This window comes from Zea mays, chromosome 5, assembly GCF_902167145.1.
Source record: "Zea mays cultivar B73 chromosome 5, Zm-B73-REFERENCE-NAM-5.0, whole genome shotgun sequence".
NCBI lineage: Eukaryota > Viridiplantae > Streptophyta > Magnoliopsida > Poales > Poaceae > Zea > Zea mays.
In genome coordinates this window covers 53,678,877-53,701,364 of record NC_050100.1, presented here as the reverse complement: position 1 = coordinate 53,701,364, position 22,488 = coordinate 53,678,877, and the positions used below count along the sequence as shown (strand labels likewise).

The 22,488-nt window shown below is 49.2% G+C and overlaps 1 protein-coding gene across 1 annotated transcript; it reads left to right on the top strand.

Annotated features, from left to right (window-relative positions):
- The first annotated feature begins 5,169 nt into the window (after positions 1 to 5,169).
- Positions 5,170 to 6,123, top strand: LOC100280796 (uncharacterized). Its single transcript, NM_001153716.1, has one exon. The coding sequence runs from the start codon at positions 5,313 to 5,315 to the stop codon at positions 5,892 to 5,894; it is 582 nt and encodes a 193-aa protein (NP_001147188.1). The 5' UTR covers positions 5,170 to 5,312; the 3' UTR covers positions 5,895 to 6,123.
- Positions 6,124 to 22,488: the final 16,365 nt, after the last annotated feature.

The window sequence follows — 22,488 nt, the reverse complement described above, 5'->3', positions numbered from 1 at the left end:
TCAGCAAGCTCACGTCCCCTCCTGGGGCAGCGAGAGAGCCCTCTCCCATGGCGTGAAGACAACGCGCCCGTGTTCGGTTCCTCGAACGGCTCGCGCACGCACAACGGCTGCCCCGCGACCCACTCGTCCCGTCGCATTAACTCTGCGGCAGGACAGGCGACACCTTTGGCAGGCGAAGCAGGCGACACTTCACCTCCGCCATAATGACCGCATCAAAAAAGGTGTGCCACGTCATTCGATTTCGTATCCTTTTCCACTTCCTCTTTCTCTCTCTTGCCACAGGGACTGGGAAAGGGGATACTCCGAAGGGATCCTTCTCCGCGAAGGAAACGGGCCCTGAGCCCCCCTACTGATCAGAGGTTCGAAGGCTGGCCCCTCGGAAGGGTTCAACAGCCGCCTTAGAGCACTCGGGCTCCGCGCCCGCTACTGGTCAGAGGTTCGAAGGCTGGCCCCTCGGAAGGGTTCAACGGCCGCCTCAGGCCACTCGGGCTCCGCGCCCACTACTGATCAGGGGTTCGTAGGCTGGCCCCCGAAGGGTTCTGACAGCCGCCTCAGAGCACGCAGAGCGAGGGATGACCCTGGGTACGTTCGATACATAACCAAGGCTCGGGCTACGCTCCCGAGGTACCCTAGGACATTTCCGAGACCGACAGGAACGATTTTGTAACGGAATCCCACCAGAGGGAGGCATCGAGCCCTCGGACCCCGTCAAAAGGGGACCGGGTCCGGCAAATCACCCGCAGGTACTTTTGGAGCGTGCCTCCGGGCCACTAGCCGACCCCTAACGAATGGGGCACGTGCGTCCACTCGGATTACCCGTTAGCAACTCACTAGAAACACCATGTTCGGTGCCCTCCGAGGGCAACATGGCGCTTTCCCCCCTCCTCCTTGCGGAAAGGCGACGCAGGGGCGTATGTAAAAATGCCGAGTCTGTCCTTGACCGTCCTCTCGCTCTGTGCGGAGGCTCGGGGGCTGCTCTCGCAAACCCGGCTCCGGCCAAACTGTTGACAGCGTCAACATACCAGCCCGAGAACTTGGGACTCGACTATGCACCCGGGCTACGGCCAGTTCGCATGAGGGAACAACCAGACCGGCCAAAGCATTACGAAATGCACTAAGACCTCGAAGGAGTCAAACCACTCCTCCGAGGCCTCGGGGGCTACACCCGGCGGGTGTGCTCGCGCGCACCCACCGGAACGAAACGCAACCGAGAAAGGCCGGTCCCCTTGTAAAAAAGTGCGACAAAAGCCTCCAAGCGAGTATCAACACTCCCTTCGAGGCTCAGGGGCTACTGTCGGGGACCATAATTAGGGGTACCCCCAAGACTCCTAATCTCAGCTGGTAACCCCCATCAGCATAAAGCTGCAAAGGCGTGATGGGTGCGATTAAGGTCAAGGCTCAGTCCACTCAAGGGACACGATCTCGCCTCGCCCGAGCCCAACCTCAGGCAAGGGCAGCCGACCCCGGAGGATTCACGTCTCGCCCGAGGGCCCCCTCAAGCAACGGGCACACCATCGGCTCGCCCGAGGCCCTGTCTTCGTTGAGAAGCAACCTTGGCCAGATCGCCACGCCGACCGACTGTATCGCAGGAGCATTTAATGCAAGGATGGCCTGACACCTTATCATGACGCGCGCTCTTCAGTCGACAGAGCCGAAGTGACCGCAGTCACTTTGCCGCTCCACTGACCAACATGACAAGAAGACAGCACCGTCTGCGTCGCTCCGACTGCTGTGCCACTCGACAGAGTGAGGCTGACAGCAGCCAAAGTCCGGCCTCGGGCGCCATAGGAAGCTCCGCCTCGCCCGACCCTAGGGCTCGGCCCCCGTCTCGGCCTCGGATGATGGACTCCGCCTCGCCCGACCCCAGGGCTCGAACTCAGCCTCGGCTCCGGAAGACGACGAACTCCGTCTCGCCCGACCCCAGGGCTCGGACTCAGCCTCGGCTCCGGAAGACGACGAACTCCGCCTCGCCCGACCCTAGGGCTCGGACTCAGCCTCGGCTCCGGAAGACGACGAACTCCGCCTCGCCCGAGCCCAGGGCTCGGACTCAGCCTTGGCCTCGGACGACGGTCTCCGCCTCGCCCGACCCGAGGCTCGGACTCGACCTCGACCTCGGAAGACAGACTCGACCTCGACCTCGGAGGAGCCTCCGCCTCGCCCGACCCAGGGCTCGGACCAACCACGTCACAGGGGGGGCCATCATTACCCTACCCCTAGCTAGCTCAGGCTACGGGGAACAAGACCGGCGTCCCATCTGGCTCGCCCCGGTAAACAAATAATGATGGCGCCCCGCGTGCTCCATGACGACGGCGGCTCTCAGCCCCTTACGGAAGCAAGGAGACGTCAGCAAGGACTCGACAGCCCCGACAGTTGTCCTTCCGCAAGGCTCCAGCGCTCCTCCGACGGCCACGACATCACATGAACAGGGTTTCGAAACCTCTCCGACTGCCACGACGGCATGTACTTAGGGCTCTAGCTCCTCTCTGCTAGACACGTTAGCACACTGCTACACCCCCCCATTGTACACCTGGACCCTATCCTTATGCCTATAAAAGGAAGGTCCAGGGCTCTCGTATGAGAAGGTTGGCCGCGCGGGAGAACAGAACGACGCGTAAAGTCTCTCTCTCCCACACGGACGCTTGTAACCCCCTACTGCAAGCGCACCCGACCTGGGCGCAGGACAACACGAAGGCCACGGGTTTCCCCTTTTGCCTGTCTCCTTTCTCCCCCTTCGTGCTCCGTCTCGCGCCGACTCATCTGGGCTGGGACACGCGGCGACAATTTACTCGTCGGTCCAGGGACCCCCCGGGGTCGAAACACCGACACCGCCGCCGCCGCCCGAGCTCGCTAGATAAGTGCGCCCGCCGTGCCGACTGCCCGGAGCCCAGATGCTGTGTCAAGCCCCCCCAAGCGCCGTCCCGAGGTAAGGAATCGCCTCCCGCACGCTGTTTTCCCCGATTCCACCTCGCCGTAGCGAATTAGCGCTCGCCGGAGCTACGACACGTTGATTACGAGTTGAGGTCTCACAACCCGATGAACGACGAACTGTTCGATGACAGATTTGGTCTAAGCAAAATCCAAACCCTAATGTGGCGGCGACTGCTGTTAAAATAGAGATTAGGGGCGTGCACAACCCCTGGATATACCCCTAATGGGCTCCAACACGATACACAGCCCAACAACCCAACAGACGGTGTCGCAGCACCAAAACAGAATTTAAGCGATGACTTGTTTCGATGATTCCCGTTAACTCCGAATGAATTTTAAGATGAGACCAGTTGGGTTGGTTAGATAATCTTCTTATCTTTCCAACCATATCAAGGTCGTTACAATCGGAGTCTGGATGCGTCCTAGGCGTTCATTTTAGTGCAGACTGGTTCTAGAACTCGAGATGGAATCGCAGCTGAGTCGGACTTGATCTCCTTCCTATTGTGGACGTCCTTGCTGCTCCTCCTCGACACCTTAGCCTTTTTCAAGTCCTTGATGGTCCTCTCTAAAGTTTCTAATCATTAAAACATCCATGGCACCAAGCGTAAGCTCTAAAACACAATTGGATAGGTTAGAACGAACCAGGAGATTCAATTTTCGTGCACGTGCTCATGTTGTCGGTCCATACATTGTTTGTAGGGAGCGATATCCTCATAAAGATGTAAGTGTGTATATATTTTTTTAGTAGGGTGATGTAAATGTGTGTGTTTTATTTGTTTATAGGGAACATATCTAGTGTACTTGAAACTTTGGTGCACATATGGTACACATGAATTAACAAAGTTCATAATTTTTTAAAAAAATCATACATATGCTATCCATCTTACTCTAATTATATACAAAATTTTAAGTTCAAATTCATTATACGTTAGATGTAATAAAAAGAAAAAAATCTGACAAGTTTAAATTAGACAATCGACTAAAATGTTATCTTTTTTATTACATTAAAACTATAACGGATTTTAACTTGAAATTCTGTATATAATAGGATTAGGATAGAAAGAATATATATGATTTTTTTATAATTTTTTATAAACTTTGTTAGTTTATGTGCGTCATATATGTATCTGATGTGCATCCAGTATTTTCTCTTGTTTATAAGCACGAACGAGTATTAAGGGCATATTTGAAAATATAGTATTTTGTTAGACCAAGACAATACCATAATATTTAAGCATAGCATGATATTTTAGACTAAAATGCGTTTGGTAGCATATCTAAAAATTTTGTATTTTAAACCATAGTTTGACCAATATCTTAGTACCTTTAGGATAAAAAATTTTAGATAGTGTTTGGTTGAGGAGCCAAGTAGAACGGAGCCGTTCCATCCATGATTCTAAGAATAGAGCCGCTCTGTTCTCATGTTATGTGTTTGGTAATCTGGAACGGAGCGGCTCTGTTTTTTGTTTGGTTGCAGGGTGAACGGAACAGAGCGTGACTGTGAGAGCGGGATGGGAACGGAGCGGCTCCGCCCGGTTGATTTTTTGGAGCGGAATGGTTCCGGATCTGAGAAGAATATTCCCTAATTGGAGTCATTCCGTTCTAATTACTTTGTAACCAAACAGCAACAAAACTGGGACAAAATGACTCCGTTCTACTTGGCTCTTCAACCAAACACTACCTTAGTCTTTAGTTTTTTGTTTGCATACAACTATATTCTTTTTTTCTCCTATACTATAGCCGAAACTGTGTCTCCAAACAAACGAGGATTGAACTAATGTGAAATATATTATAGATACTCCCTCCGTTTCGTTTTAGTTGTCGCTGTATAGTATAACATTAAATTATCCAGCGACAACTAAAAAGAAACGGAGAGAGTATATCATAGTGACTGTGATATTATAAACAGAGTTCTTAAACAGGAATACTATTGCTTAACCGGCGGCAAGTTGTATCGGCCAGCTTTTATGCGGATCTCAGTATGCTGTATGCCGGCCGGGCCGACTTCACCTGGCGTAGACATATGCATGCCCCCAAAACAGAAAAGGCCACGGACTGGTAGGCCGACACGACGACGCCGAGACCTCGACCCTGCTGGGGAACGCTAGCGCGCCAACCAAATTGTGGCGGGGCCGCGCGGTGGGGGCATCCCGTCCCGCATCGCCAACGCAACCAGGCGAAACACGGGGCACAGACAGGGCTACAGCCTACACGAGCACGGGGACCGGGGAGGAGAGGAGGAACCGAAGCGGAAAAGAAGATCAAAAAATCGGGGAGAAACCAGAACTGGAGAGAAGAAAATAAATAAATTTATGGCCAAACCCTAGCCGAGACCCGCCCCGCTTGCGCTCTCCGCCGAGCGCCCCACCCCCTCTCCGTCCGCGATGCGCCGGGCGAAGCCGCCGCCGCAGCAGCCCTCGCCGTCGCCGGAGATTCGGTACCGCGGCGTGCGGAGGCGGCCGTCGGGGCGCTACGCCGCCGAGATCCGGGACCCGGCCAAGAAGACCCCGATCTGGCTCGGCACCTACGACTGCGCCGAGGCCGCCGCGCACGCCTACGACGCCGCTGCCCGATCTCTCCGCGGGCCCACCGCCCGCACCAACTTCCCCAGCGCTGCGGTCCGTGCGCCGCGGCACAGGGCTCCCTCCGCCTCCGCCGCAGCTCCCACGGCGCCGGCGGCCGCGGCCACGTCCAGCCACAGCAGCACCGTCGAGTCGTGGAGCGGCGGCGCACCCCGCGCCGCCGCCCTGCCGCGGAGCGCCGTGCCCATGGAGGAGGACGATGACGAGGACTGCCACAGCTACTGCGGATCCTCGTCGTCCGTCCTCTGCGACGACGCATGCGGCGACGACGCGGTGGCGTCCCGCGCGCCCCTGCCGTTCGACCTGAACCTGCCGCCGCCTCTTGACGCGGCCGCTGAGACCCATCAGATGGGTGCCCGCTACGACACACTACTCCGCCTCTAGCTCCCGAGAACGGCCAGGAATCAGAGGAAGGATCGACATTCGACACCGCTTGTTCTTCTTCGGCTGCTGACCCGGTGGTGCTCTCTCGCTAGATGGGATAATTCTTGCCTCTTTCCCCTTTCTTTTTTTCTTTTCTTACCACCACGACGATGGTGAAGATTCCACATTATGTGAATAATTCAGTTACGTCCATGTAATTTGTGAGGAAGGAAATCTGAGCTTTTCTTTATCTCTCTCTTGTGTTTCTAGTGATAATGCTGCTGCTGCCCTTTCACTTGTTGGCAGGGGCGGAGCTAGAGCTGACACCAATAGAGAAACATCATGGTATAATGCTTTACAGTTTAGATGATCGTACCTTCTAGTAACGATGACACCAGCGATATTTTTGTCTGGCTTTGCCCTTGCTTGTTGGAAAGATAATGGAAGACTGGTCTGAAATTTATATAATCTAGTAACTAGTAATAATATCCGTGCTAACACTGTTAGGTAGTGTTTGGTTTTGAAGTATAATGTGATAAAGCCACTGTTCTCAATTTGTAATTAATTAGATTGATTCTATATATAAAAAATTGTTTAAAAAGGAAAATTATACTAAATGTTGAACGGTGCCTAAAAATTTTCGAGACGGGTCGCTCCATCTAAATTGGCTTGGAAATTAAACACTACCTTAAAACCAATCAAACAAACAAAAATTTTTAGGAGTCCAATAATAATCAGTTATTAATGTTTTATTATAAACCATACCTACATATAAGCATGCAGGATAACAAAAGTTAAATAATTATGTAAGGTAAACAAGATTTGTAAAAGTGTGGCATTACATACTAACTAGTTAGTTGTCCGTACGTTGCTACGGTTTCTATATATATCATAGAGCTAAATCTTGTTTAAACATAGTTCTATGCAGACAGAAAACGATTAATTAAGTCTGTTCAGACACGGGATTCACACATAGAAATCTCTCCACATACAAGAGACAATACAAGTTGAGACATGTAGGTAAGGTTCACTCATTTACAGAACTACAATAGATGTAGGATAATAAAGAGCACTATAGAGAACATCTAATAACATAATGAGGCAACACATCATGACATATTTAATAGATGATTATAAACAATTTCGCTAAATGAGTTCACGCAAGACAAACGTCTCACCCTATACGCAAAAAATACTGCTTGAAGAGGCAATGTTTCCTTCATCATCGTTGTCGGTACCCTGAAACAGGGGTACCCCTTACTACAGTATGAAGGCGCGGAGTCCATACGACTATCTCTAGTCACGCGGCAAACAGCGCCCGACCCCACCACGTGGCCGGTTTCGGGGCCGCTGAAAGTCGCCTAGAGGTGGGGTGAATAGGGCGAATCTAAAATTTATAAACTTAAGCACAACTACAAGCCGGGTTAGCGTTAGAAATATGAGAGAGTCCGAGAGAAAGGGTGAAAAACAAATCGCGGGCAAATAAAGAGTGAGACACGATGATTTGTTTTACCGAGGTTCGGTTCTTGCAAACCTACTCCCCATTGAGGTGGTCACAAAGACCGGGTCTCTTTCAACCCTTTGCCTCTCTCAAACGGTCACTTAGACCGAGTGAGCTTCTCTTCTCAATCAAACGGGACACAAAGTCCCCGCAAGGACCACCACACAATTGGTGTCTCTTGCCTTGGTTACAATTGAGTTGATCACAAGAAGGAATGAGAAAAAGAAGCAATCCAAGCGCAAGAGCTCAAATGAACACAAGTCACTCTCTCACTAGTCACTTATTTGATTGGGAATGATCTATGGACTTGTGAGAGGATTTGATCTCTTTGGTGTGTCTTGTATTGAATGTTATAGCTCTTGTAAGGTGTGAGAAGTCAGAAAACTTGGATGCAATGAATGGTGGGTGGTTGGGGTATTTATAGCCCCAACCACCAAACTAGCCGTTTGGTGAAGGCTGCTGTCGCATGGCGCACCGGACACTGTCCGGTGCGCCTGCCACGTCACCCGGCCGTTGGATTCTGACCGTTGGAGCTTCTGTCTTCTGGGCCACTGGACAGTCCGGTGGTGCACCGGACAGGTCCTGTAGACTGTCCGGTGCGCCTTCTGGCGCGTGCCTGACTTGTGCGCGCACTGTAGCGCATTCAATGCGGTTGCAGGCGACCGTTGGCGCTGAAGTAGCCGTTGCTCCGCTGGCACACCGGACAGTCCGGTGGTGCTACACCGGACAGTCCGGTGAATTATAGCGGAGCGGCTTCCAGAATTCCCGAAGGTGAGCAGTTCGGAGTTGGAGTCCCTGGTGCACCGGACACTGTCCGGTGGTGCACCGGACACTGTCCGGTGGTGCACCGGACAGTCCGGTGCGCCAGACCAGGGCACACTTCGGCTGACTTTTGCTCTCTATATTTGAATCCTTTCTTGGTCTTTTTATTGGTTTGTTGTGAACCTTTGACACCTGTAGAACTCATGATCTAGAGCAAACTAGTTAGTCTAATTTTTTGTGTTGGGTAATTCAACCACCAAAATCAATCTAGGAAAAGGTGTAAGCCTATTTCCCTTTCAATCTCCCCCTTTTTGGTGATTGATGCCAACACAAACCAAAGAAAATATAGAGGTGCGTAATTGAACTAGTTTGCATAGTGTAAGTGCAAAGGTTACTTAGAATTGAACCAATAAATAATCATAAGATATGCATGGATTGATTTCTATATATTTAACATTTTGGACCACGCTTGCACCACATGTTTTGTTTTTGCAAATACTTTTGTAAATTCTTTTCAAAGTCCTTTTGCAAATAGTCAAAGGTAAATGAGTAAGATTTTGAGAAGCATTTTCAAGATTTGAAATTTTCTCCCCCTGTTTCAATTGCTTTTCCTTTGACTAAACTCCCCCTTAATGAAATCCTCCTCTTAGTGTTCAAGAGGGTTTTAGATATTAGTTTTGAAAGAGGGTGTATCAATCAAAAATAAGATACCAATTTGAAAATTCACCATTTGAAAAATATTTTCTTAACATAACCCTTTTTTTTAAATTGGTGGTGGTGCGGTCCTTTTGCTTTGGGCTATTACTTTCTCCCCCTTTGGCATGAATCGCCAAAAACGGATACTTGAGTGAAATATAAGCCCTTTTCTCTCCCTATGGTGAATAACATATGAGTGAAGATTATACCAAAGTTGGAGAGTGGCGTGGAGCGACGGCGAAGGGTGAGTAATTTGATGGAGTGGAGTGGAAGCCTTTGTCTTCGCCGAAGACTCCAATTTCCTTTCAATCTATGACTTGGTTTGAAATACACTTGAAAACACATTAGTCATAGCATATAAAAGAGATATGATCAAAGTTATATTAATGAGCTACGTGTGCAAAACATCAAAAGAAATTCCTAGAATCAAGAATATTTAGCTCATGCCTAAGTTTGTTAAATGTTTGTTCATCTAGTGGCTTGGTAAAGATATCAACTAATTGTTCTTTGGTGTTAATATATGCAATCTCGATATCCCCTTTTGTTAGTGATCCCTTAAGAAATGATACCGAATGGCTATGTGTTTAGTGCGGCTATGTTCAACGGGATTATCCGCCATGCGGATTGCACTCTCATTATCACATAGAAGAGGAACTTTGGTTAATTTGTAACCATAGTCCCTAAGGGTTTGCCTCATCCAAAGCAATTGCGCGCAACAATGGCCTGCGGCAATATACTCGGCTTCGGCGGTAGAAAGAGCTACGGAATTTCGCTTCTTTGAAGCCCAAGACACCAGAGATCTTCCCAAGAACTGGCAAGTCCGTGATGTGCTCTTTCTATTAATTTTACACCCTACCCAATCGGCATCCGAATAACCAATTAAATCAAATGTGGATCCCCTGGGGTACCAAAGGCCAAACTTAGGAGTATAAACTAAATATCTCAAGATTCGTTTTACGGCCCTAAGGTGAGCTTCCTTAGGATCGGCTTGGAATCTTGCACACATGCATACATAAAGCATTATATCCGGTCGTGAAGCACATAAATAGAGTAAAGAACCTATCATCGACCGGTATACCTTTTGATCTACGGATTTACCTTCTGTGTTGAGGTCGAGATGCCCATTGGTTCCCATGGGTGTCTTGATGGGCTTGGCATCCTTCATCTCAAACTTGTTGAATATATCTTGAATGTACTTCGTTTGGCTAATGAAGGTGCCCTCTTGGAGTTGCTTTACTTGAAATCCTAAGAAGTATTTTAACTCCCCCATCATAGACATCTCGAATTTTTGTGTCATGATCCTACTAAATTCCTCACATGTGGATTCGTTAGTAGACCCAAATATAATATCATCAATATAAATTTGGCATACAAACAGATCATTTTCAAGAGTTTTAGTAAATAAAGTAGGATCGGCCTTTCCGACTTTGAAGCCATTAGTGATAAGAAAATCTCTTAGGCATTCATACCATGCTCTTGGGGCTTGCTTTAGCCCATAAAGCGCCTTAGAGAGTTTATATACGTGATTAGGATACTCACTATCTTTAAAACCGGGAGGTTGCTCAACATAGACCTCTTCCTTGATTGGTCCATTGAGGAAGGCACTCTTCACGTCCATTTGGTAAAGCTTGAAGCCATGGTAAGTAGCATAGGCAAGTAAAATGCGAATTGATTCTAGCCTAGCTACGGGTGCATAGGTTTCACCGAAATCCAAACCTTCGACTTGTGAATATCCCTTGGCCACAAGTCAGGCTTTGTTCCTTGTCACCACACCATGCTCATCTTGCTTGTTGCGGAAAACCCACTTGGTTCCTACAACATTTTGGTTAGGACGTGGAACTAAATGCCATACCTCATTCCTAGTGAAGTTGTTGAGCTCCTCTTGCATCGCCACCACCTAATCCGAATCTTGAAGTGCTTCCTCTATCCTGTGTGGCTAAATAGAGGAAACAAAAGAGTAATGTTCACAAAAATGAGCAACACGAGATCGAGTAGTTACCCCCTTTCGAATATCGCCGAGGATGGTGTTCACGGGGTGATCTCGTTGGATTGCTTGGTGGACTCTTGGGTGTGGCGGTCTTGGAACTTGTTCATCTTCCTCATCTTGATCATGGGCATCTCCCCCTTGATCATTGCTCTCCTCTTGAGGTGGCTCATCTTCTTGATCTTCTCCTTCATCATCTTGAACCTTATCCCCATCTTGAGTTGGTGGAGATGCTTGCATGAAGGAAGATGTTTGATCTTGTGCTTGTGGAGGCTCTTCGGATTCCTTAGGACACACATCCCCAATGGACATGTTCCTTAGCGCGACGCACGGAGCCTCTTCAATATCTAGCTCATCAAGATCAACTTGCTCTACTTGAGAGCCGTTAGTCTCATCAAACACAATGTCACAAGAAACTTGAACTAGTCCAGAGGACTTGTTAAAGACTCTATATGCCCTTGTGTTTGAATCATATCCTAGTAAAAAGCCTTCTACAACCTTAGGAGCAAATTTGGATTTTCTACCTCTTTTAACAAGAATAAAGCATTTGCTACCAAAGACTCTAAAATATGAAACATTGGGCTTTTTACCAGTTAGGAGTTCGTATGATGTCTTCTTGAGGATTCGGTGTAGATACAACCGGTTGATGGCGTAGCAGGCGGTGTTGACCGCCTCGGCCCAAAACCGATCCGAGGTCTTGTACTCATCAAGCATAGTCCTTGCCATGTACAATAGAGTTCTATTTTTCCTCTCCACTACACCATTTTGTTGTGGCGTGTAGGGAGAAGAGAACTCATGCTTGATGCCCTCCTCCTCAAGAAAGCCTTCAATTTGAGAGTTCTTGAACTCTGTCCCGTTGTCGCTTCTAATTTTCTTGATCCTTAAGCCGAACTCGTTTTGAGCCCGTCTCAAGAATCCTTTTAAGGTCTCTTGGGTATGGGATTTTTCCTGCAAAAAGAACACCCAAGTGAAGCGAGAATAATCATCCACAATAACTAGACAGTACTTACTCCCGCCGATGCTTATGTAAGCTATCGTGCCGAAAAGATCCATGTGTAGGAGCTCGAGTGGCCTGTCAGTCGTCATGATATTCTTGTGTGGATGATGAACACCAACTTGCTTCCCTGCCTGACATGCGCTGCAAATCCTATGTTTCTCAAAATGAACATTTGTTAGTCCCAAAATGTGTTCTCCCTTTAGAAGCTTGTGAAAATTCTTCATTCCAACATGTGCTAGTCGGCGATGCCAGAGCCAGCCCATGTTAGTCTTAGCAATTAAGCAAGTGTCGAGTTCAGCTCTATCAAAATCTACTAAGTATAGCTGACCCTCTAACACTCCCTTAAATGCTACTGAATCACCACTTGTTCTAAAGACAGTAACACCTACATCCGTAAAAAGACAGTTGTAACCCATTTTACATAATTGCGAAACTGAAAGCAAGTTGTAATCTAAAGAATCTATAAGAAAAACATTGGAAATGAAATGGTCAGGTGATATAGCTATTTTACCCAATCCTTTGACCAAACCTTGATTCCCATCCCCGAATGTGATAGCTCGTTGGGGATCTTGGTTTTTCTCGTAGGAGGAGAACATCTTCTTCTCCCCTGTCATATGGTTTGTGCACCCGCTGTCGATGATCCAACTTGAGCCCCCGGATGCATAAACCTACAAAACAAATTTAGTTCTTGATTTTAGGTACCCAAACGGTTTTGGGTCCTTTGACATTAGATACAAGAACTTTGGGTACCCAAACACAAGTCTTTGACCCCTTGTGCTTTCCCCCAACATATTTGGCAACTATTTTGCCGGATTTGTTAGTCAAAACATAAGATGCATCAAAAGTTTTAACTGAAATGTTAGAGTCATTTGATGTAATAGGGGTTTTCTTCTTAGGTAATTTTGCACGGGTTGATTGCCTAGAGCTAGATGTCTCACCCTTATACATAAAAGCATGATTAGGGCTAGAGTGAGACTTCCTAGAGTGAATTCTCCTAATTTTGTGCTCGGGATAACCGGCAGGGTACAAAATGTAACCCTCGTTATCCTGAGGCATGGGAGCCTCACCCTTAACAAAGTTAGACAATCTTTTAGGAGGGGCATTAAGTTTGACATTGTCTCCCTTTTGGAAGCCAATGCCATCCTTGATGCCAGGGCGTCTCCCACTATAGAGCATGCTTCTAGCAAATTTAAATTTTTCATTTTCTAAGTCATGCTCATTAATTTTGGCATTAAGTTGAGCTATGTGATCATTTTGTTTCTTAATTAAAGCTAGGTGATCATGAATAGCATCAACATTAATGTCTCTACATCTAGTGCAAATGGAAACATGCTCAACAGTAGATGTAGAGGGTTTGCAAGATTTTAGTTCAACAATCTTAGCATGTAAAATGTCATTTTCCCTTCTAAGATTGGAAATGGTAACATTGCAAACATCTAAGTCCTTAGCCTTAGCAATTAATTTTTCATTCTCGTTTCTAAGGCTAGCAAGAGAGATATTTAATTCTTCAATCTTAGCAAGTAAACTAACATTATCATATCTAAGATTGGAAATTGAATCATCACATACATTTGAATCATTCTTAGCAATTATTTTAGCATTCTCATTTTTAAGGTTGGCAATAATATCATGGCAATTGCTTAGCTCACTAGATAGTTTTCACATTTTTCTACTTCTAGAGCGTAAGCATTTTTAACCTTAACATGCTTCTTATTTTCCTTAATTAGGAAGTCCTCTTGGGAGTCCAAGAGTTCATCCTTCTCATGAATAGCACTAATTAATTCATTTAATTTTTCCTTTTGTTGCATGTTTAGGTTGGCAAAAAGGGTGCGCAAATTATCCTCCTCATCACTAGAATTATCCTCATCACTAGAGGTTGCATATTTAGTGGAGGATTTTGATTTTACCTTCTTCCTTTTGCCGTCCTTTGCCATGAGGCACTTGTGGCCGATGTTGGGGAAGAGGAGTCCTTTGGTGACGGCGATGTTGGCGGCGTCCTCGTCGGAGGAGGAGTCGGTGGAGCTCTCGTCGGAGTCCCATTCGTGGCACACATGGGCATCGCCGCCCTTCTTCTTGTGGTACCTCTTCTTTTCTCTCCTCTTGCCCTTCTTGTCGTTATCCCTGTCACTTGATAATGAACATTTTACAATAAAGTGATCGGGCTTACCACACTTGTAGCACACTTTCTTGGAGCGGGATTTGTAGTCCTTCCCCCTCCTTTGCTCGAGGATTTGGCGGAAGCTCTTGATGATGAGCGCCATCTCCTCATTGTCGAGCTTGGAGGCGTCAATGGGGAGTCTACTTGATGTAGATTCTTCCTTCTTTTCCTCCGTCACCTTGAATGCGACCGGTTGTGCTTCGGGCGTGGAGGAGGCATCTTGCTCGATGATTTTCTTTGAGCCTTTGATCATCAACTCAAAGCTCACAAATTTTCCTATTACTTCCTCGGGAGACATTAGTGTGTATCTAGGATCACCACGTATTAATTGAACTTGCGTAGGTTAAGAAAAATGAGTGATCTAAGGATAACCTTGACCATCTCATGGTCATCCCATTTGGTGCTCCCGAGGTTGCGCACTTGGTTTACCAAGGTCTTGAGCCGGTTGTACATCTCTTGTGGCTCCTCCCCTTGGAGAAGCCTGAAGCGACCGAGCTCCCCCTCGATCGTCTCCCGCTTGGTGATTTTGGTCACCTCGTCTCCTTCGTGCGCGATTTTGAGCATGTCCCAAATCTCTTTAGCGCTCTTCAACCCTTGCACCTTGTTATACTCCTCTCGACTTAGAGAGGTGAGGAATATAGTGGTGGCTTGAGAGTTGAAGTGCTTGATTTGGGCTACCTCGTCCTCATCGTAAACTTCATCCCCTACGGATGGTACCTGTACACCAAACTCAACAACATCCCATATGCTTTTGTGGAGTGAGGTTAGGTGATATCTCATCATATCACTCCACCTAGAATAATCTTCACCGTCAAACGTCGGTTGTTTGCCTAATGGGATGGAAAGTAATGGAGTATGCTTAGGAATGCGAGGATAGCGTAAGGGGATCTTACTATACTTCTTGCGCTCTTGGCGCTTAGAAGTGACGGACGCGGAGTCGGATCCGGATGTAGAGGGTGAGGAAGAGTCGGTCTCGTAGTAGACCACTTTCTTCATTTTCTTCTTCTTCTCGCCACTCTTGTGCGATCGAATGCATGAAGGGATCCATCCTTCTTCTTATTAGCGGACTCCCTTGATGGAGCCTTCCCGTGGCTTGTAGCGGTCTTTTCATCGCCGATCACCATCTTCTTGGCGTGATCTCCCGATATCACTTTGAGCGGTAAAGCTCTAATGAATCACCAGACTCTGATACCAATTGAAAGTCGCCTAGAGGGGGGGTGAATAGGGCAAATCTGAAATTTATAAACTTAAGCACAACTACAAGCCGGGTTAGCGTTAGAAATATGAACGAGTTCGAGAGAAAGGGTGAAAAACAAATCGCGGGCAAATAAAGAGTGGGACATGATGATTTGTTTTACCAAGGTTCGGTTCTTGCAAACCTACTCCCCGTTGAGGTGGTCACAAAGACTGGGTCTCTTTCAACCCTTTCCCTCTCTCAAACGGTCACTTAGACCGAGTGAGCTTCTCTTCTCAATCAAACGGGACACAAAGTCCCCGCAAGGACCACCACACAATTGGTGTCTCTTGCCTTGGTTACAATTGAGTTGATCACAAGAAGGAATGAGAAAAAGAAGCAATCCAAGCGCAAGAGCTCAAATGAACACAAGTCACTCTCTCACTAGTCACTTATTTGATTGGGAATGATCTATGGACTTGTGAGAGGATTTGATCTCTTTGGTGTGTCTTGTATTGAATGCTATAGCTCTTGTAAGGTGTGGGAAGTCAGAAAACTTGGATGCAATGAATGGTGGGTGGTTGGGGGTATTTATAGCCCCAACCACCAAACTAGCCATTTGGTGAAGGCTGTTGTCGCATGGCGCACCGGACAGTCCGGTGCGCCACCGGACACTGTCTGGTGCGCCTGCCACGTCACCCGGCCGTTGGATTCTAACCGTTGGAGCTTCTGTCTTCTGGGCCACCGGACAGGTCCTGTAGACTGTCCGGTGCGCCTTCTAGCGCGTGCCTGACTTCTGCGTGCACTGTAGCGCATTCAATGCGGTTGCAGGCGACCGTTGGCGCTGAAGTAGCCGTTGCTCCGCTGGCACACCGGACAGTCCGGTGCGCCACCGGACACTGTCCGGTGCTACACCGGACAGTCCGGTGAATTATAGCGGAGCGGCTTCCAGAATTCCCGAAGGTGAGCAGTTCGGAGTTGGAGTCCTTGGTGCACCGGACACTGTCCAGTGGTGCACCGGACAGTCCGGTGCGCTAGACCAGGGCACACTTCGGCTGACTTTTGCTCTCTATATTTGAATCCTTTCTTGGTCTTTTTATTGGTTTGTTGTGAACCTTTGGCACCTGTAGAACTCATGATCTAGAGCAAACTAGTTAGTCTAATTATTTGTGTTGGGTAATTCAACCACCAAAATCAATCTAGGAAAAGGTGTAAGCCTATTTCCCTTTCAGCCGCCACGTGGCCAGAGGAGACGATATCCTCCAAGGTATCAACAGTAGGTCCGGACCCCCATGGGAAGTGCCGGACCCCTGTATATACAGACCGGACCTCCGGGTAAGGCACAGGGCCTCCACGGGCACGAGCCGAACTCCTGGTATGGGTCCCGGACCCCTCTGTATAGGGTCCAGGCCACACACGGCAGGGTCCCGGGATTCTGGGACAAAGAGTACCCGGACCTTAATCAAGACCAGGCGGGGGTCCGGAGCCGATACGTGTCCGGGCCATGCCGTGTACGCTTCTTCTCCCCGCTCAGGCGGAGACCCGACGCTGCCACGTGGCCTATTGCCCGTGACGTAAGCTGGCGCACGGGGCCTGACGTAAGGCCTCTGGGCCGCGCGACCTCTGCATTAATTGCGGATAAGCCGCACCGCCTGTCCACTCCACTGGCAGGCAAGGTGCCATCTCGGCATTTAATGAGCCCTATCCACTCCACTGGCAGGCGATGTGTCGCCTCAGCATTAAATGAGCCCTGTCCACTCTGCTGACGGGCGGCGACCAGGCCATCCTAGAGGTGGCGTGCCTGTCCATTCTGGTGGCAGGCAGTACGCCCGTGCTGCGGCATACGCTGTGCTCATCATCACTCGTACGTTGCCAGGGAAGCTTCCGCTGCACGCCAATGCTACGCAGACCGCGGATATCAGGGTGCAAGGAGATTCCACCGACGTCTAGCATTAGTTGCTCCAAGTGTTACATCCGTTATGTTCCTATGCTCGCATGTCGGGGCTCAGCACCCTTGTACGTGCCCCCCTTGAGCTATAAAAGGGGAGGCACGCAACGTTACAAGGCAGACACACTTAGACACTCAGACTCACAAGTTCATACAAGCTCTCAAGCTCAATACATCACACAGTGGAGTAGGGTATTACGCTCCGGCGGCCTGAACCACTCTAAATCCTTATGTGTTCTCGTGTTCTTCCCGTTTCCACCTAACAGGCAAAACACTTAGGCCCTTCCTCATCTTAGGATTTAGGGCGGGTGCATTCCGCCACCCGGCCGGAGATTTCCTCTCCGACATTTGGCGCGCCAGGTAGGGGGACTAGGCTTTAGGTTTTTGCTTGTTTTCTTGCTCATCATGATGGTGCAAATCGTGGAGCACCGCGCCGAGACTTTGGAGGATTTCCTAGTGGAGGAGGAAGCTGCTTCTTCCACACATCGAGTTCCCAACCGCCCAGTGCCGGGCACTGCTGCTGTGCACGCAGCGCAACAACATACAACCGCGCAGACATCCTAGACTCCGTCGAGGGCTGCTCCGGGGGCGTTGTCTGCGGCCAGGGAGTTGCTGCGCCACCCTCCAAGCTCCACGGCCTCACCGGGGGCCATGAAGCAGTGGCGTGACGACGTCGACCGACTGCTCGGCATGGCGCACTTTGGCTTGACCCGGTCTAGGCCACGGTCATCCCGGCGCCAACATGAGGCGACGACGTCTGTGCGCTCACCCTCTGTGAGGGGTGCACAGACCGACGGCCTCTGGGCAGAGCTCAACCGCAGGCGTGCGGGAGAGGATGCCCGGGTTTCTCTGGAGAGGGCACGAGAGCACCGACAAAACTTCGAGGGTCGCGAAGACGCTCGAGTCTCTCTAGAAAGGGCGCGTGAGCGCCGGCTAAACATCGAGGGCCGCAACCTCGATCAAGACTTTGCTGCGGCAGCACTGCAAACCCCAGTGGGCGCCCGGTTCCAGGCGGGTATCCCTTTGGCCGGCGTGGGCTGCGCCGCACTCGCGGATCATCTCCGCGCGGCGACCTGGCCATCCAAGTTCTGGCCGCACCTGCCGGAAAAGTACGACAGTTCGTCCAACCCGTCGGATTTCTTGCAGGTGTACGTCACTGCCATTACGGCAGCAGGTGGAGACACTATCGTAATGGCAACTTATTTTCATGTTGCCTTGTCTGGGCCTGCCCAGACTTGGCTCGTGAATCTTACCCCAGGATCAATCTACTCCTGGGAAGAGCTCTACGCGCGGTTCACAACGAACTTCGCCAGTACTTATCAGCGACATGGCGTGGAGGCTCACCTCAATGCAGTGAGGCAGGAGCCTGGGGAATCTCTCCGGACCTTCATCTCTCGCTTCACCAGGGTACGAGGGACTATACCCCGTATCTCCGATGCTTCCTTCATCACCACTTTCCGCTAGGGGGTGCGTGATGAAAAGATGCTGGAGAAGTTGGCCACGCATGACGTGGAAACTGTCACCACGCTCTTCGCTCTGGCCGACAAGTGTGCCAGGGCTGCCGAGGGCCGTGCATGGCACTCGGCACCACAAACCGGGGTTGCCCATACGGGTGGCTCGGGTGCCATCGCTCAGGATGGCAAAAAGGAGAAGAAGAAGAACCGTGGCTCCGAGAGACCGCCGCCTGCCGCTCCAATCGTCGCAGCTGCGACTAGAGGCCGGAATGAGCGCAACAAGCGCCCACAGCCGCAGAGGGGTAACAGAGGCTCATGCCCTGTACACCCCAACAGTCGCCATAGCGCCACGAAGTGTCGCGAGATCATCGAACTCGCAAAGCGTGTCAGCGAACGGCGTGTGCAGACCTCCAAGGACGACTCCCCTCCTCGTCGCCGGCCTGGCAAGGAAAGGGTCGATAGCGGCGAGGTGGCTGCGGGAGAACCGGACCTCGGGTATCCATCACCCGAGGGGGTGTATGGGAAATGTGCCCTTGGGCAATTTCTATTATGTTTTGGTGATTAAGTGCCCAACACATTTAATTAAGTTTTTATGTGCTAAATGAAGAGAGAAGTGCAAACCAAAGAGAAGGTATGTTTCTAGACTTAGTAGTTGGTTTTTGTATACTAATATATTTGTCTAAGAGTTAGAAACAGAGAAAAGAAGAAAAGAAAGAATTGTAAAAGACTTGGCTGGGTGCAGCCGAAGTCCAGCTCGGTCTGGCACACCGGACTGTCCAGTGGTGCACTAGACAGTGTCCGGTGCGCCAGGCTAGTTTCCAGTGAACAGGCCGCCCTCGGGAAAAGTTTGGCGACGTACGGCTATAATTCACCGGACTGTCCGGTGGTGCACCGGACTGTGCGGTGAGCCAACGGTCGTCTGCGCCAACGGTCGGCCGCGCAATCCACGGACGACGCGTGGCAGCTCCAATGGTCGGCAGCGGGCACCGGACTGTCCGGTGTGCCAACTGGCCCGGAGCTGCAACGGTCGTCTGCGCCAGAAAAGGAAGGAGATCGGCACCGGACCGTCTACAGTGACTGTCCAGTGGCGCACCGGACTGTCTGGTGCGCTACTCGACAGAAGGCAAGGATGGCCTTCCTTGTTGGCCTCCAACGGCTCCTAGATGCCCTGGGGCTATAAAAGGGACCCCTAGGCGCATGGAGGAGCTACACAAGCTTACAAGAAACATTCTAAGACTCCAAGACTCCAACTTCACACATTCGATTCTTTGAGATAGTGACTTGAGCTCCATTTGAGTTGTGAACTCCGTGCGTTGTGTTTTGAGCTCAAGTTGTCACTTGTGTGCGTAGTTGTGCTGCAATTTGTGTCTTGTGTGTGTTGCTCATCCCAACCTTACTTCGTGCTTTCATTGTGAACTTTGTTGTAAGGGCGAGAGACTCCAATCTTGTGGAGATTCCTCGCAAACGGGAATAATCATCTAAAGGAAAAATCATGGTATTCAAGTTGATCATCGGATCACTTGAAAGGGGTTGAGTGTAACCCTCGTCCATTGGGACACCACAACGTGGAAGTAGGCAAGTGTTACTTGGCCGAACCATGGGATAAAAATCGCGTGTCTTGTGTTGATCTTTCTGAGATTGTTTTGTCCACAAGAATTCGCTTCTCAACTACTTAGTTGCACTAACATTTCTATAACCAAGTTTTGTGGCTATTTAGTGTTGAATTTTATAGGATCATCTATTCACCCCCCTCTAGGTGCTCTCGATTGGTACCAGAGTCGTTCTCTTCACGTAAGGGACCAATCACCCGAAGAGATGGATCCTAAGGGAAAGGGGATGGTGGTCAACGACAAGGAGAAGGAGTCCATCTTCAACGAGCCAAGAGATGACAAGCCCACTGACTCTGGCTTGAGTCACAAGAAGAAGGACGGGAAGAAGAAGAGGCGCATCAAGAAGATCATCTACTACGACAGCGATGAATCTTCTTCTTCACCAAGAGACGACGACGATGACGATTCTTCGTCAAAGAAAAAGACGGTTAATCAAAATTACTCTTTTGACTATTCTCGCATGTCGTACAATTTGAATGCACATTTACTTTCTATTCCACTACGAAAACCTCCACAGTTTGATGGAGAGGACTACTCATTTTGGAGTCATAAAATGCGTAGTCATCTGTTTTCTCTCCATCCTAGCATTTGGGAAATAGTAGAAAATGGAATGCACTTCGATAGTACAGATAACCCTGTGATGATAAATGAACAAATTCATAAGAATGCACAAGCTACCACTGTTTTGCTAGCATCTTTGTGCAGGGATGAATACAACAAGGTGAGCGGCTTGGACAACGCCAAGCAAATCTGGGACACCCTTAAGATATCTCATGAGGGAAACGACGCCACCATGATCACCAAAATGGAGTTGGTGGAAGGCGAGCTGGGGAGATTTGCGATGATCAGGGGAGAGGAGCCAACGCAGACCTACAACAGGCTCAAGACCCTCATCAACAAGATTAGAAGCTATGGAAGCATAAGATGGACGGACCACGACGTCGTCCGACTTATGCTAAGGTCATTCATGGTAATTGACCCCCCATCTTGTAAACCTTATTCGTGAAAATTGAAAGGGAAATGTGCCTTTGGGCCATTTCTATAATATTTTGGTGATTAAGTGTCCAACACATAGTGAGTGAGATATTATGTGCCACAAGCAAAAGGTGCAAATCATGTAACAAGGTACGTTTCTAGACTTAGTACATTGTTTTGAGTACTAACATATTTTGTCTAAGTGCTAGAAATAAAGAAAAGAATTGCAAGTGACTTGGTTGTATTCAGCCGAAGTCCAACTCAGTCTGGCACACCGGACAGTGTCCGGTGCACCAGGCTGAACTCCGGTGAACAGACCGCTCTCGGGAGAATTTGGCGGCGTACGGCTATAATTCACCGGACTGTCTGGTGAGCCAACGACCGCCAGCACAACGGTTGGCCGCGCAATCCATGGGTGACGCGTGGCCCGCGCCAACGGTCGGTAGGGGCACCAGACTGTCCGTTGTGCACCGAATAGTGTCCGGTGCGCCAACTGCCACGAATCTACAACGGTCGTCTGCGCCAGAATAGGAAGCAGATCACGCACCAAACATGAACAGTGGCTGTCCGGTGGTGCACTGGACTGTCCGGTGCGCCACCCGACAAAAGGCAAGGATAGCCTTCCTTGTTGGCCTCCAACGGCTCCTAGCTGCCTTGGTGCTATAAAAGGGACCCCTAGGCGCATGGAGGAGTCAACCAAGCATTCAAGAAACATTCTAAGCCTCCAAGACTCCAACTTCACGCATTTGATTCTTTGAGATAGTGACTTGAGCTCCATTAGGACGCCACAACTTGGAAGTAGGCAAGTGTTACTTGGCCAAACCACGGGATAAAAACTGTGTGTCTCTTATGTGCTTTACCTTGATTATCTGTGTTCACAAGAACTCGTTTCAAGCTACTTAGCCGTTCTAACTTACATAACAAAGTTTTGTGGCTATTAGTGTTGAATTTTACAGGATCACCTATTCACCCCCCTCTAGGTGCTCTCAATTGGTATCAGAGCCGTTCTCTTCATCTAAGGGACTAATCGCCCAAAGAGATGGATCCTAAGGGAAAGGGGATGGTGGTCAACGACAAGGAGAAGGAGTCCCTCTTCAACGAGCCAAGGGACGACAAGCCCACTGACTCAGGATCGAGTCACAAGAAGAGGGAAGGGAAGAAGAAGAGGCAGATCAAGAAGATTATTTACTACGATAGCGATGCCTCCTCTTCCTCACCAAGAGACGACGACGACGATGACTCGTCTAAAAAGAAACTGGCTAATCAAAACTATTCCTTTGATTATTCTCGTATTCCGTTCAATTCCAATGCTCATTTGCTTTCAATTCCTCTTGGTAAACCTCCACACTTTGATGG